This window comes from Cyphomyrmex costatus, unplaced genomic scaffold, assembly GCF_001594065.2.
Source record: "Cyphomyrmex costatus isolate MS0001 unplaced genomic scaffold, Ccosl1.0 scaffold29, whole genome shotgun sequence".
In the NCBI taxonomy this organism is placed as follows: domain Eukaryota; kingdom Metazoa; phylum Arthropoda; class Insecta; order Hymenoptera; family Formicidae; genus Cyphomyrmex; species Cyphomyrmex costatus.
In genome coordinates, this window is record NW_017277017.1 from 2,325,029 (window position 1) to 2,343,003 (window position 17,975).

The 17,975-nt window shown below is 34.9% G+C and overlaps 1 protein-coding gene across 1 annotated transcript in view; it reads left to right on the forward strand.

Moving 5' to 3' along the window:
• Positions 1-17,975, forward strand: part of LOC108775218 (Down syndrome cell adhesion molecule homolog) — a 66,965-nt gene that overhangs the window by 21,684 nt on the left and 27,306 nt on the right. Inside the window, exon 2 of the mRNA XM_018541521.1 lies at positions 15,759-15,934. Within this exon, the coding sequence (XP_018397023.1) occupies positions 15,759-15,934 (176 nt within the window). The remainder of the gene's footprint in view (positions 1-15,758; positions 15,935-17,975) is intronic.

Consider the following 17,975-nt stretch of genomic DNA (forward strand, 5'->3'; position numbering starts at 1 on the left):
AAAGTTTAAAAAAAATATATATATATATATATATATACAACAAGAATACGCTATCGTGTTGCATAAATTATATGTATATTGTACGTTGTACAATACAAGAATAATCGTTACGTTTAATTCGCCTCGTTATTAGAGGCAACGTCTCAATCTCATGATCTATTCACGTAAACGCGCGGAACATCCTTGATGAGATTATCTCTCAGAACATTAAACGGTAGAAAGAAAGAAAAATGTAAAGAAAGAAATAAAATACCTTACCTTGCGCAAATGTACAAAGAGAAGATCGTGATTAAACGTAACATCGATTTCGGAATTTGATGGAATTCTTCACAGTTGAAGCAATTTCGTTTCCATGTACATAAAATGTCGTTAGCATAGATGAATTCCTCTTCGTGCAGGTGCATTGTTGCTGCGCGGTATAAAACTGGCGCGGTGGTAACGGTGTTCCTCCGGAAAACGTGTTCTGAAAGGTATGCTCTAATGCCTCCATTAAACGAATTCATTGGACAAGTGCATGAGAACCTCGCTCTGGTCCGAGCTCGTTATAACGGCTACCATGCCACGTATGGATCGACGTCGGTCATCAGGACGAACGACAAAAATGCTATACCGCATATCGCTCTCAGAACACAACGAAAAAATTCCCTCTCGAGAAATTTTTTTTCGTTGTATTTTCATGTCACTGTTTTATTCCGATCGAAACGGAATATTCTCGTTTTTGTAATATCAGAACTAATTACGATCATTAACTCGATAATTGGGTAATCACAATTTGCGACGTACAACATGCAAGTGATTCGCAAAATGTACTGAACGCTCGTCTTAGTATCGTGTGCATTTTTAAAGATTTTCTAATAGCAAATATTACAAATATACACATCGTCTTTTAAGATATACATAATATTTTGTTAACATCGGTGTGAATAAATCATAAAAATGGAAAATAAATTTCTCTTGACACATGTTTCATTTTGTAAAAAAATTTGAAGTTTTAATAAAGACGGCTATCCTCATATTAATAAATATTTCGGAAAAGACATTAATTTTCCATCATGTTTCCTCGGCTTTTGTAAGATTAATGTTGGAGCTGTGCCAAGCGCAGACAAAATCTCAGAAGTACGATCCAATCTTTTCTATGAATATGCAACTCCTAGGGAACGCTTTACTAAAACTTTTATGAAAAACGAGTTTTTTGCCTTAAAGAGAAAATGACGTTACGTTAAACTATCCCTTATCTTTCTTCACATACACAAATATATATTACAATATATTTAAAAATTATACGTAAATTCACATACGGATCTTTTGATTCATATATAATTTATTAACAATGACACAATGACAAAGTGAGATTTTTTTGTATATTTTCATTAAAGATAAACAGTCTTTTGTTTTTACATAAAAACCGTTTGCGATAATATCAGCGAGCAAAATTAAATTTTCTTCCGTGAGATGAAAGAAGTAGTATGGTAACCGCGTTTGTCACAGCCATGATCCTCCGAGAATTTTGTACCAACGTTACTGTGGCGCGATCACGAAGATGCTACTTTTCCATCTTACATTCTCCTTTTACGAGCGTGTAGGAACGTATATCCCTGCGAAATGATTGGCGCGTCTCACTTTACTCTCATCTTCGATCTTTCTTTCGAATTAACTATCATAACGGTGAAACTAGCGAACGATATAGAAAATTGTCTTCCGACGAAGAGTAGAATGGCCACATTTTGCAGAAAATATCTTAAGATGATTTTTATATATAACTCGGAAGCACACGCACACACCCCGAATTTTTATTATAAGCCATTATCAGGAAATTAACGTAATATTGGTAACGTCGTTATCATTACTTTTTTTCAGTAAATAGTCTTTATTTTCTTCTGCCTAACGGCAATATCGTTATATTTTTTAAAGTACTAGTAATAAATTTAGCTGTTAATTTTTTTATTGTTATTTTTTGTATTAAATTGTTAGAACTTTTTGAAAAAAAAAAAAACGTGTCAGAATTTTGTTAATTAGATATATTAGAATGTTAAAAATTAGATGCTAAGGATTCAAAAGTTAAGTTTATAGAAATTTTTAGCGATTAATATCTGAAAGTTTGTGATAATCACATCTAAAATTTTAAGTATTCACGTCTCGTCGTATATCATTGAAAAAACAGAGATATTTTAGAAGGAAAAGGTACGCAAGTAAATGAGATCTGAATATGACCGTAAAAGATAAGAGACGTCGCTATGATGCAAAAGATCCTTAAAAATTCAGTGGGAAGAGAGAATGCTAGTCGATCAATCGATTTGTAAGTATCAAAGAAGTATTATAAAGATCGCCCAGGCGTTTCTTTATTCACGGATAGAAGAAGTAGAAAAAGTTCTTAATGAAGGGGCACCCGTTTTATTTCTTAAGAATAGATTCATTTGATATCTCGGAAAACTCCGAAACTTGATCGCTTCTTTCATGCGTTTATAAATGCAAAAGTTTAAACAACGATAATAATCATAATGAAAGAGCGAATTTAATTATCAAGCACCGTAAGAGCATATCATTTAACTGTAAAGATTAAATAATGCTCGTACAATGAACATTCTTTTGGGCGAATTTTTATTAACATTTGTATTTGTATGTTTTTCGAGTTGATAAAGAAACTAAAATTTTAGATTTTATATCTCAAAATGACAATTAAATGTGGCGAATAATTTTTTTTACATCAGTGATTCTTTTTTTTAAATTTAGATACATATATTGAAGATTTTCTTGGACATTAATTACGAATCTAAAATAATTTATTAAAAATTTAAAATAGCAGATCTAATATAACGGATGAAAAAGATATTCACTGAAATTTTGTAAAACGTTGACTATGTCATCATATCTTATAATAAATTTTCTTCTAACCTGGCTGAATCAGCGGTTGAGAAAATACTTGATTACTACCCTAACTTTAGGTAATTTTGCGCACAAGGTATCCCCAAGACGCAGGAGGGACCGAGAGCAATTTCATATTAATATCAAACCCTCTGTCTTCTGAGACTGTCTCAGCAGGCAACATCACCTCCACCGACAGTTTGATTCAATCAGGCACAGCCCTTTTCTAGATTACTCGTAGCTCTTTATAGCTCACAAAAAGCCGTGTACCTTCCTCGTTTCAGACACGCTGAACGAGCTCTGGATCAATAATGTTCGACCAACAAGCCTTCTCTTTTCCTCTCTCGAAGAAGGATATACCTCTTCTATCTTACTCGAACCTTCGGCTTTTGGTTACATCACTACGACGTTTTGGCGTTTTAGAAATATCGTTCATATTTTCGTAAAGTCTTGCCTGCCTTTAAAGTGTTTATCTGGTTCAAAGAATTTTCGATGTAACGTCACATCATGGAGCTTTACGTTGAATAACACGCGACTTAAAAAATAAAAAAGTATTACTATAATATTGTTTGGTGTCATAAGCTAAAAGTTTTACGTAAAGCTTTGTGTACGCTTAAACAATAATAATTTTATCTTATTGGACCGTGAGAGTTTTTAAATATTGATGAGAACATGCCGTAACGGTCAAGCTGGATCTTGGATGCTTTTGATATAATTTCGTGTGAATGTATATACTACTTATGTAAATTCTTAAATGAGCGCCGAAATTTATTTCATAGGCCTTCAATATTGACCACTCACAGTCGATTATTCTTCTCACATTCGACTGTGATTGGTAAATTTCTTATGATTTAACACTTAAAACTTAAGTAATGGCTTATTGTAGAAGGCCCATCAGATTTACAACGCAAACTCTAATAAACTACTATACTATTAGATAAGTTAAATTGACTAACAATTCAACAATTTTCATGCTCATAGTAGCTTGGATGTTAATAATGCTGAATGATACATACAATAATATAATATATCATTCAACATTATTAGGATCCAAGATGCTATATAAGTATCAAAATTGTTAGATTATTATATATATATACGTAGTATATAAATTCACATGAAATTATGTTAGAAGTATCCAAGATCCAGTTTGGCATGTTCTCATCAGTATTTAGTTTAATAAATTTTATGCTTCTCACTGTGTGATATTATTGAAATGTAAGCAAGATGTAATAATGTTTTATTATGTATCTAGGAAAATGTTCCGCTTGTCCTATTTAACGGATCATTTACCAAGTTTAGAATTGATCTCGCTGCATTAACAATAATATTGTAAAAGGCAATGTGCGACAGATTGTTAGTTCGGAAGCACGACAAGCTGTTTGCTCTGCGAGGGAATGTTGGAAATCTTGTTTTATTCGAAACTCCGGTCATTAAACACGCGATAATTCAAGCGGATAATACACTCGTACAGCAATACCGCCGACTGCAATTCCACGCGTGTTGGAGCGTCCTTTCGTTACCGTCGAGCCGCGCCGCCTCCAACCCGACAAGAAGAAGCCGCCGGAATAATTCACCAAGCGTTCTCCACCTCGTGAAGTGTAATGTAGAATAATGTTTTACACCATTGCGGCTCGCCCACGTGCCGAGTCGAGACGTGGGAATAAAATGAATTTTGCAGCGTGAGGACGCTGGCGCACTTCATCCATCATATGCCTTTTTGTCCCGCTAAAATAACATAACGCCAATACGGCTACATAAATTGCACGTAGAAACGCGATATATTAACAACAATGTAATCAACGAAAACAACATTAATGTATGTTGTTGATATTTTTTTAAAATCAATTTTTTAAGCATTGTAAAGCTCTTCATTATGCGATTAACATGGAAAACAAAATTTGAAATAACTCCAAAAATGTCTATAGAATTCAATTCTAACGGAATGTAATAATAACGACACATGTATGAATAAATTTGACATCGCTAATGCAAATTTATGGCAACAATGAAAACCGGTTAGAGAAAAAAGTATTTTCTTGTTATTTTGCATTTATTTGCATTTATGTTATATAGAGAGAGAAGCTTATTTTGACATTATGTATTATATCTTAATTACTTTTTATTGATTTATACGTGAATTATAAATTCGTCACAAAAGTAATCAGTGTAGCAATATACATTCCGAGAGGTAAATGCATAAGTATATATGCAATGGATAATGGCACCGATAAAGACCATGTACCAAAGGGGCGAAACGTGAAGCAAATATCGATCAGCGCACAAGAACACCCGACGATTTTCCACACGCCCGACACCGTATATTCTCTTTCTTATATCTTCTCGTACTTCATCGCTTTTCCATCGATATCGACGCCTTCTTTTTGTCCGTACTCGTTCCGCATTACGCCCGACCGCGACGTGAGCGAAACTTTCAAAACCGCGAGTTAACTCTTTCGAGACAGTCTACCCCCCCAGCGGCATTACGCCTTGCAAGATATTAAGTTGCTTTTTTTATGTTTGTCGTAAATTCAAAAAAATGCGCGGGATAAAACTTTTGCGATTTCTACGTTGAACGATTTCTTGTATATCTATACATATGTATGTGTTACTTCCATGATAAAGTTATAAAATGCTGTGTCCTGAAAATGTGTCAAATTTGTATTTTCTGTTCGTATACAGAAAATCCCATTCTACTCGATGGAATGTACAGGGTGTATCAAAATTCCGGAAACGTTCAAATATCTCGAAAGTAAAGCATTTTTTAGAAAAATGTTGTAGACAAAAAAATTGTAGTGTTTAAGATCTAATTTATTGATCATGTTCGTTTGACTTTGGGTGACGTTATCAAGATCAGATCAAGATTTTTTTTTCGATTGTTTTTAATGGAGACTGTTTTATTTTTTATTTCAGAATCTAATAACTGTCAAGACTTTTTAAATTTATTTGAATACTTTCCGAGTTATAAAGTTTGAAAGTTACAGTACCACTGACATTAGCATTACTCAAGATATTCGACCGACGATTATAACCTTTGAATATTATTTAAATATTAAATCTTATAGGACCGTACGATGTAAGAAACACAACCAATAAGAAATAGCCTTTAACGGTCGAGCTGGATCTTAGGTGCTATTATAATTTCGTATGAATTTATATATATTATATTACGTATGTAGTCTTTTAAACTACGCGCCGAACAATTTTTCGGCCTTGAAACGCCACTCTACGAAACTATCGCAATAATTTAACTCGTGATTGTTAAATTGTTCAATAGCAAATTGTTAAATTGCTAGATAATTTAACTCGTGGTTGTTAAATTGCTCAATAGCAAATTGTTAAATTGCTAGATAATTTAACTCGTGATATTATTGCGATAGAGTGGCATTTTAAAAGACTACATATATAATATATAAATTTATACAGAATTGTAGTAGCACCTAAGATCCAACTCGACCGTTAAAGGATATTTCTTATTGGTTGCTTTTGAATATTGTTCAGGATCATTATCTGGGTAACATTTGTCCAACCCAAGGCTATTGGAAGTTGCGTGTGTTCCACCTATTTATATTTTTGCACTAAAAATTGATTTTTATGTAAAAATGAAAATAAGAGGAACAACTTTCAACGTTTTCAATTTTAACAAATGTTATCTAGGTTATAATTTTGAACAACATTTAAGAAATTTTAGCTGTCAATTGGACCCTTAAGTAATGATAACAATAGCGGTATTGTAAATTTCAAGTATTATAACTCGGAAAGTACTTAATAAAAAATAACTTTGTTTTACAGGGTTTTGAAAAACTTTTGATATCAGTTATTAGAGTCTGAAATAAAAAATAGGATATCTCATTTAAAAAAACTTGATTTGATCTTCACCTGATCTTAACAATGCCACCTAAGGTCAAATGGATATGATTAATAAATAAATCCTATATCTTCTGTCTGTAACATTTTTCTCAAAAATGTTTTGCTTTCGAGACATTCGTTTCTTACACCCTGTATAATGCCCTAGATTAATTATATCACATTTAATTTTCCGACGATAACATGAATTTTAATTCTTTCGTCAGTAACAGGGATCTTCGAGAAACAGAAATAAATTTTTATTGTTCCGGATTACATAAAAATCTGAAAAAATTCCGGTATATCTACTTGTCAAAGCTTTAATAACAAGCTTTGACCACCACAGAGATATTCGGTTGTATTTTACTTTCTACTTTACTGCCTTTTTACAGATTTAAATTTATCTACTAAAATTCACAATCAAAATATCGATAAAAAAACCCGAGTTGACGGAGAGTTAATAAGACCTTTACTGTGAATATAACAAGAGGATAATATTTCCTTATTATTCCTTTCACAAATTTAATACGGCATGTTAATGATATATGAATAATTTTTTCTTTTTTTAATTTCAATAAAACTTCTTCTAAATAATTTAATTTCAAACTTGCTCGAATATCATAATGTTTTATTTAAATATAATAATATTTGTATATAATACTGTTATTAATAAAAATTGTAAAAAATTATAATAATTATTCATAAACTTTATAATTCAGGAAAAGTTATCTCAAATTGATTAAAGATTAGCACTTATCTAGGGCATCTTATATGCACACTCTTGCTTTGAAAATGTTCGAAGTTACGCGAGCGAAATGAAATTATTTTATAACCACCCCGTTTTTCCGTGGTGTCTTTTATCATAACTATATCCTACCTCGCCGTAGTATTCCCTAGTGACTCTGGGCACTGCCCTTTTTCTCGTAAAACTAGGTTAAATCCAAACGGCCGTGCATTGCGTTTGGCTAGAGAATAAAAAAACAAAAAGTCGAGTAGAAACATATAATGCAATCGGTGCTTCTGCATGCTTTCCATCAAGTCATTACTTTTTATCTATTCTTGCACGTTACTTCCTCCTTTTTCCGTAAAAAGTGTGAAGGATAATATTTCGACGGTAACATGTTATTGTAAATGAAGGAGAAAGGAAAAAATAATGTTGCAATTGCCAAAGTGGATAACATTATTTCGCGCACAACGGAGTGCGTAAGTCGTATCTATACATATTCTAGATGGCCGTTTTGACACTGAAGTTTCGTACAACGAGAGAATTATCAGAGAGCAGAAATACGCTATATGCACAATGATATTAATCTATACAGTTTGATGGCCAGAAATCGTGATCTACTTTGCGATGCTTCTCCATCAACTGTATTCGAGAAGCCACAGGAGCAGCAGGAACTGCTGCTTGAAATTTCGCCAAGCACCACTCACGTCTCTCGCGATTCCGGGTGTCCTTAACAGCTGGATAAAATTCACCGAGCAACGTAGAAAAGTTCGCGCGATGTAAAACGCGAACCATCAGCCTGCCGTCGGTATTTTCAGCAGCAGAGAGAACCGAACGTAAGTGCGCGGTTTCGTAAACAGCCGACGCGCGTTGCAAGCTATTCCGGCACATTTACACCAGACTATTTGCATTTTACTGTCAGTACGACAGTAGCGGACTGCAGGAAATAGCGAAGAGCTGTAGACGACGTCGATTACTTCGGACGTAAGCGACAACGACGACGAAGATGACAATGATAACGGTGTATCGCCGCCCTGATACATGGTTGATCTTAAGTGTGCTTATTTGTAGATACTCGCACACAAAGGACAAATGAATAGAAACAACTAAATGTATTCCAATGCTCTGCGATCAAACATCGAACGATACTCCGATATAATACGAGAATTATAATATCCGCGAGGTTCGAATTCGAAAACGATCGTAGCACGAAGACGAAATTAGATCGCCACTGGCGCTCGACATTGGAAAGAACGTATCGATTCTCGATGTTGTTGCTCTGGAGGAACTTTATTGAAACTGTATTTTGAGAAACCGTGAGAAGAATGGTTGAAATAGTTTCGCTTCTTCTTAGAAATTTTTTTCTTTCTATTGGAACGAGGTATCCACAGTATGTCGATAAAAAACAACTTTCAGAAAATAGAATTCCATATATTTCTTTTTTTACGTGATTTTCTACAAGCAAAAAATGTACATCTCCTCGAATTAATTAAAAGCAATTTTCATTTAAAGACGCTTTAAAATGCAAGATACGATTTTAAAAGATCTAAATGATTTTAGCGCTTCGGAATAAGAAGATATCTAAATGATTTCTCGAATATGTCTTCTGTGTCAATATTACACATAGCTGTAGCTTGTTGGAAGTTTAATGAAATTCCATAGCGGAATAGCATAGTGCAATTTCGCGCACACATTAATTGACAACGAACTAGAGTCTTCGTAATAATGTCACCTCTCATTCATTACATTTGTGTTGCATTAGCGTTATCCTATAAACAAGGCTTACGAATTAAATGAATAAGAGAATGCAGAGAGAGAGAGAGAGAGAGAGAGAGGAAAGAATAATTATACTAAAGTATCTAAAAAAATTCTACTAAATACTGAAAATAAATTTGAATACTGCAAAAAAATTTGACATCCTAACAACCAGCTTAAAGTTCTAATTATTTTAATGGCTCCCAACAAGATTCTTTTCAGATCTGTATCTAGCTGAATTTTTAGATATCTCGGCATCTTTTCCACGTTGCAATTCCGTATATAGAATAAAATAATTATACGCTTGAAATGCATCAACGTATATACTTGTACAACATATTGCACTCTTGCTATTTTACGTCATACAGTTGCTTGTGAACTCGATCTACGCATCTCGCGAGCGTTGACTTGAAAAATTTTGAAATCTCTGACAAAGCGCTCTGACAAAATCTCTCTTCTCGTTTCGGAAATCAAAAATTCTATTATGTTTGCCTCGTATGCGGCACCGCGCCATCGTGGGAGTAACTCGAGCGTATTTTACGGAGGAAAAGAGCCGATATTCACCATGTCACTGAGGTAGAATCGCACGAGACTCGCAAGTGGCATTCACTTGCGATGCATTCTTCTCATGCACCATAGACTCTCGGGCTCGCGGCGAGCCCTAAAATGCACTTTCGGAGTGGAAGAGAAAGGGGATGCATCCATCACCCTCGATCGTCAACGTCTGTTTTCACAGAAATTTCTGCTGTACTTTTCGAGGTTTTCGATGTATGTACGTACATACATCCCGGACATTCTCTCGTATCCGTACCTTGAGACCTTTCACGACTTTTCTGTCTAGCCGCACTTTTCCCTGTCGGCACGGTAGAAGAGAGAACGTTATTCCCGAGCGGCCCGCCAAGTCGTTCAACGACTTCTTCCAACGACAGTTTCTTCTTTCTCGATAATCTTTCATGATATAGCCTACCAAGTAGTTCACGGATCCTCGCTAGCCGGCTGTATGCAATCCGTTTAAGTTTCGCGAACAATACTAGTAATCCTAAGACAATACTCAAGTAATCCTATATTCTATATAGAACGGTTAAAATGTATATATTTTTAATTTAAATATCTCATGTTACAATAATGAAATCTCTTTGCCTTATTGTTTAAGCAATTTTTTTTATTTTAAACAGTCTTTGATACATTACTTTAAAACATTTTAAAAAGTTAATATATGTATAATGATGATATATGATTGAAATAAAATTCCTATTGAAAAAGTTGATAGAGAACGATGATAGAAAAATCCTGTTGTTTTGAAAATGAACTCTGGTTTGTAAATTCACTAATTTGAATCAAATATTATAGGAATATTTTATACGAATCTTATGGAACCCGATAAAATACGATAGGATTCATATCTGATTAATTGTGATCGCGAGGTCGCGAAATTGATTGAAATCCTGTCGTTTTTAATCGTTCTCTATCAACTTTTTTTACTAGAGACAAAATATTCTAATGATATGACTTATCCTGCAGTAACTTTGTTAATTTTATTATTCTGTTAAATTAAATTAAAACTGATAGGTAGACATTTATGATATTATGATACAAGATATTATATATTATTATATTCATACATAGAGTTGCTATAAGCTTCATAATCTTTTTTAAACGTCTCGAAAGAACGTTTTCTCCCAGTATGTCGTACTTCGTCGCAGAACATTCGATGTATGTTTTGCTAACATTTTCTTAGATGACGTTCTATTGTACCTGAAGCTGCACATCTCCGACTTCTCCATTTTGCCTTCCGCTTCTTACTTCTTTTTCCAACCACCCCTATCTTCGCCCAACCTCTCGTTCCAGTTGTTTGAACAACGAGGGGTGGATATTATTCCCACGAGATCTTTCCAGTCGTCTTACGACTTCCTTCGAGAGTAGTTTCTTTTTCAAGACGAAGCGCGTATGAGATACCTTTTGCGGAATCTTTTCTATCATATTTAATATTGAAAATTATTCACCAAGAATTTAAATGGTACATTAAAAACTTTCTAAACGTATAAAATTAACATTTATAAAATTTAATCATTAAATTTTCATATGTTATTTTATTATACAATACATAATATATTCATAAACAATTTCATGTTTAATTAAATTATTGTTATAATTAATGTTGATTACAAAACAGCAACTGTTTATAATATATGTATTGGATAAAAAAATGAGACTTTGAAGAAGATCAAAGTATGTTTGATACAAATAATGTATCTAAAACAAATCCAAGATTCAGCTATAAGTAAAGATATGTAATTAGTAAATATTTCATATAATGTGTTTTATTTACGCTTGTATTTCTTTTGCTTCTCTTTGTTATACCTCTCAATTTTTTACCTTGCTACATTTTCCAGTCGAACGTGCCGAGCATGCTTTAAAGACGAGGCGAATATTATTTTAGACCAGCGCTGTTAGCTATTATGAGAATATTGCAAAGGTAGCTATTTTCCTCTCTCTCTCTCTCTCTCTCTCTCTCTCTTTTTGCTAAATATTACTTTAAATTTTAGATAATGCATAGAAAGCGGGAGTAGTTTACTACAGCAAAATTCTGCTTTGCACAGTATGAAAATTATTCTATTAAATTATAGTATTAAATGTGACGTCCTTTCATCTCGGCTTGATTATTGCGAACGGAATGCAGTGATTACAACATATGGTTTATATTAGCAAGTTATCCATACATATACAATTTACACGTGTATAATTTAAATTTCACAACTTTAACGTGTCAGTGAATTTGGTTTCGGCCGGATATAACTTGCCTCGCACGAATAACGAAGCCGCGCCAATATGTTTCACGACGAGAGCCGCATCTTCATATAGAGAACGTTCTCCACATTCGGCAGTGAGTCGTGATTTCTCTTTCTGACGGCAGAAGTTTCTCACGAAACGTTACAGCCAAAGCGCATCGAGGGGTTCCAATTCGCGGAGTTGCCAACATTCGCATAAGATGTAAATAATGTTTCGCCTCCGGTGCATTCCGCATGCATCGAAAATCCGAGAGAAACGAGTACCGCGCACATCCGTCGACCCTGATCGTCAACGTCGCGACCGGCAGCCCGGCACCGATACATCCATTTCCGCAAAATTTTCAACCGCATACCGACTCGCGTAGGAATTCTCGCGACATACGTCTTCCAACGATTTCCTTCTTTCTCCTTTCCTTTCTCTCCTTGGAGATACACATGAGAACACCCACACACACACACACACGCTGTCGGCTTTCCCGACTTGACTTTATTTTCTCACTCGACCATTTTTCTCCTTCATTCGTCCCCACCTCAGTCAGAAACAGTTCCGGTTGTTTGAACAACGGCACGAATATTATTCCGCCGATTACGCGCGACTTTTCCGGCTAGAAAATCCCTTCTGCGATTTTCGTCGCACAGACGGCAGTTCACCTAGCGGTGATATTTCTTGTGAAGAGATATAGATATATACATATATAACGACGAACGACGTTTCCAAACTTTTCAACGCGAGATATTTGAGTGCCGACGTTTCCATTTGACAGTACTCTTCAGGCTCTTTCCAACGAACTATACGATCAAAATTTTCTTATGTCGCAATGGCGCGAAGGACTTGGCAACGCGAAGAGTCACGTTTCACGGAAATGCGCAAAATGCGGATCAATGATAGCGATTTATGAGAATGCAGGTTTCTAAATAATAATCTCGATGCTTCTCTTGCTAGAACTTTAATGTTTCTTTCAACGTTGAATTATATATGTATTATAATATACTACCATCATCTATTTTCCAAAGTATAAAGATGACTATCATATTGAAAAATTTACTGTTTAAAAGATGATTGATAGGTGACAAGGGGATTAAAAACCTTCTTTACTTCGGAAGGATGTAGACAAGTGAAAATATACTTCTGCAGTGTCCTGAAACGGCCAGAGAAATACTAATAATTTAACTAGTTGCTAAACCCTGGCTTTTGTCAGACAACTTAGAAATGGAAGGAGTTAATTTGCGAGTTTCATAGGACCCTTTCTCTCTTGAGGGTTCACCAAGCTTATTACAGTAAATAGCTTAAGCGAGGGTGCCCCGTTCGGCCTCCCTTGTTCGGTTGGGCCTTTCATCTCGCAAAACTCATCTCGTTCTATCTCTCCCTCCGGTGTACGACCTAAAGGATACAGACCGTGGAATCGTTATCACTTTATCAAAGTCGGGCGCGGTGTTCGCGCCGACAGGAGAAAGACCGTGCTTTTAACAGACCGTATCGTTTATTAACGGTTTAACAGCTTCGAGCAACGTATATTGCATTAAAATACGAGACATCGCGCCGATTAAACTGTTGCTGTGTCAAGGAAAAAAGATTGTTCCGCCACGAACAAGCACGCGAACGAGAAACGCCTGCTTCTACGGCATATTTAAAGCGTACCACGGTAATAGGATAGCGACGCAACGAAAAATGGTTTAGAAACGAACTTTCTTAACCCTTGCATACTTCCTTTCATTTGAATTCGTTGAATAAAAATATATGTATCTTAGCAATATATAGTATAGGTACTTAATCCTCCGCCAACAATATAAGACTTCAAAGGCACAGTCGATTTTTTTATTGTGAATTTTTTTAAATAAATTCAAATTTGTAAAAAGTAAGTAAAATATTTGGTATATGCAGACGTCTTAGTCTTTAAAAAATTTTTTTTATTTACATGTATATGTATAATGTAAGTACTAAAATCATTTAATTAACAATAATGGCATTTGACATTAATGCAAATTCACCGAGAAAAACTCTTAACAGAGTACATTTTATATTTCATCACATCACAAAAGGATCTTTACGCCAAAATTATGTCTTTAAAATGACGAAACTGGTATTTTCGTGTATTATGAGATATATTCCGCTAAAAACAGAACAAATTGATTTATATTACTTTAACTTTTTTTTCCTGGAAAAATCATATTAAATGTAATGTCCATGAAAATATAATACTTTTTGTCGTTCATCATATTCACTGTTATTTTATAATAATACGTGTATTATTATTATAAAATATAGCGTTTCAGATAATTGATATCAGTTTTACAAATATGTGAGAAACGTATGAATTATTTGAATTTAAAATAATTATACCAGAACGTGGAAAAAAAGATTAAAATTTCTGCATACACCTATAATCTAATAACCTGTAATTTTACTATATATGATAATAGTAAACATTTTGTTGTTAAAGCTTTCACAAATATGTAGGAATTTTTTCAAATTTTTACACAGTCCAGAACATTATAAAAAGTCTGCAGTGAAGTTCAAAGAATGCAGACGAAGAGTTAACATTTTATTGCCGACGGGTATTAATTTAACATCTCACTTGTATTGCAAGTCCGTTTAACATAACAGTAAAAATATAAAAGTTTAGTTCAATACAAGTTGCTTGGTTTAACACATCCTCAATTAGCCCACTACATTTTAATGCAGTACAATTGTACTTGTGATACAAAGTAAAGAAAGAAAATTAAACTGGATAAAAATTAACATCAGGCGATGTCAGTGCAATGGATTGGCAGTTTCATTAATTCACGTATCATGTATATAAAAGCGCGAAATCTCGGGTGTGAATTTTAAAGCCGGCAGGTTGAAAGGACATGCCAGAGTACGGTTCTTATCATCTATCGGGACGAAATCAGCTGAAATCCACTTTAAAAGGCGCAAATCCGGGCGGTTTCGATCGGTGCCAGTAGCAGTTCGCAATTCGCATCGAACTATTTCCACCGGGGAAAATCGTGATTTGAATGGTAATCACACGACGCAGCAAGCCACTAAGTCCACTTGCACGTCTTCTATGCAAATAGACATGACTTCGCTTTTCCGCTACGCACGTATGAGTCTCCACGGCACATCGCGCTCTCACGATCTGCGAACACGGGAGATATACCTCCGGACGAGATTGCATTTGCCGCAGTGCGGGGCACGGTATGTACGATCTATTCGACGATGTACTTTCGAAGCTTCGCTGCCTGCACGAGGCCGTTCGTATAGTAGATCTGATGGTTCCGTCTCGTCGTATTTCTCTATTTAAAATTACCGAGATAAACGGTCGGATGCACGCACTCCTGCTTGCAGTCCTCAATCTAAAGATAGTTTTCTTTTCTTTCATTGCTCGTCATGTTATATATTCCGCAAAATGACGATCTATGATATGGGTGAAAAGATTTCAATGAAAAGAATTCAAATAGAATATTTAGATAAACTATTTTCAATACTTTTATTTATAACATTCGAATACACAATGAAAAATACGACTTACTTTTAAATTGTTACTAATTTCAATAAGAAGAATTTAAATGGAATATTTAGATAAAATATTTTTAATACATTTGTAATATCAGAATATGCAATAAAAAAATGCGATATACACTTAGGTTTTAGCTACTAAAATACATGGTTTTATACATGGTTTTATACATGGTTTTAGCTACTAAAATCACGTAATAATTTATGTTCATCTCTTATACAAAATACAATTGATTTTTCTACATTTGCGAGAATATTTTTATTAATAGAGAGTATAAAATAGTTGTTTCAGAGAGCACCGCATATGAATCGCATGTTTTCATGGCGGATACCTTTCAAGAACGCACAACATCGGAAATTGATCCGTACTTTGACACCACAGTGCCGTCCAATATCACTGGCTTGGCTGGAGAAACTGTTCAACTGGCGTGTAAAGTGAAGAACATTGGAAATAGAACGGTGAGTTAAAAAATATTCTTTACGGGTATTTTTAAATTTTTACAGTATTTATATTATAAATGGCAATAAATGAAGAAATTAAATTAAATTTTATCGCGTATACAATAGTCGAAAAATTGATTGGATAAATTTCATTTCATGTTAGAATTTCCGATTCGCTTGCCATAGAATTACGTATTTCATGCAAATCTTAAGCCTCACAAGTAGCAATTCGGATTTTGACACGGGATATTGGCAGGCGAACACAACCACCTACAAACCACAAACACGCGAGATAGGCTTGCCCGAATAATGCACGAAACACGACTCGGGTGTGACAAACCAAGATGAGCGGCGTCGACATTTTCGAAATGTCGATGTCGCGTGAAACTACGTCTCTTGTTGCGGGATTACTCAATGAATCGCGCATAATTAAAATATCTCTGAAACTTTTGAAATAAATCTCACTCTGAAGAGCGAAATTTTACTCTTAAAGATTGAAAATTGAGTCATTCTTGTTCAAGACTGGCTCAATTTTCACTCTTTAAAATGAGATTTCACCTCAAAGAATTTAGAGAGTAACGGATGTTGCAAATGACGATGTTTACATGAAAAAGCAGGAAGAGAGAATAGTGAGATCTTTCATAAATATAGGAACAATTCCATGTCTATTATAATATTCCACAGTTATATAATTATCGTCGTTGTATCGCGATTATTCAGATTTCAATTTCAACTCGGACTTCTGTTGTTGATTAAGTTAAATCGGTTTCGTTCGTACCGGACCGTAAGACAATTTTTTCGCCTCCACGGTTAAATCAGTGTTTCGAGTAGGTCGGTAAATTAACTCGAAGGCGGACACGGCCCTTGGGGAATTTATCTTCCACTCTGGGACTTCCGGGCGTCCTCGATTTCTAGCATTAACGGTTCACGGCACTACTCGGGGATTAGCGTAGTGGTTAAGTAGAAAAGGACGATCTTTGTCAGACTATGTCTTCATGCAGATTCGGTTGGGAGGTCACAGTTTTAATCCTAGAGTCTCATTTCTATGCAAAGGTCGGTCTTCGCGTTTATGTCAGCCGCGGCTACGCATGTACGTCTAATAGGTTTCGTTGACATTATACATTTATCTGTAGAGGTGCACACGATAGGAAAGTATAATGAAAGCTTCGATCATAGTAATTAACACTCCATTATGATGATAATAATAATGTTATATCATATTAATATCTCGCCACCTGCAGGATATACATATGGATACATGCATTCGCATATGGACGTAATGTTGCGAGAGAACGTCAATGGAATTGCTCGGACAAAATTATGTACAATCTCTAACTCTTAATGGAAGTGTAGGAACATGAAGAAGCCGAAAACGATGAAGTTACGTGAAAAAAAGTTGCGCCCCCGGCGGATAAGAATAAGCGCCACTCTTTCTCGAGGTGATATTAACTCTGAAAGTCGGTCTCGCGCGTGCAAAAAGATTTGAAAAAGGAAGAGCAGCAATCGCCGTTATACGGCAGTCACAGTGCGTTCTTGAGTTTTATCCACTCGCATATTTCTGTCGAAGCTATGCACGGCCGTGTTCTTTTTCCTCTCTCGCGCGCGTATCGTGAATTTTATTACTCGGAAAAAGTTTCCCACGAGTATACCGGATAAATGATGCTTTCTTTTTGCGAAAAGTATATTAACAACGTCGGCATATTCGAGCGGCAATCGCATTAGATCGACAATAGAAAGCTCTTTTGCCATTTATATTTCCGATAATACTCGAACGCAAATGCGCGTCGTGAGTTTCGTCCTGCAGTCGATCAACAATGTTGTTGATATGTGTAATGTAATATACAATATTATACACAAAACGACATATTATAGCATAATATAGAATATCATATTGTGCATCATTTTCATAAAATAACAAAGCTCCCATTGATTTCTTGTTTCTATTCTATGTTTAGTAAAGGATTCGTTTGCACTACAGCTTACATTAATTAACTTTCATAAGAGAGAGAGAGAGAGAGAGAGAGAGAGAGAGAGAGAGAGAGAGAGAGAGAGAGAGAGA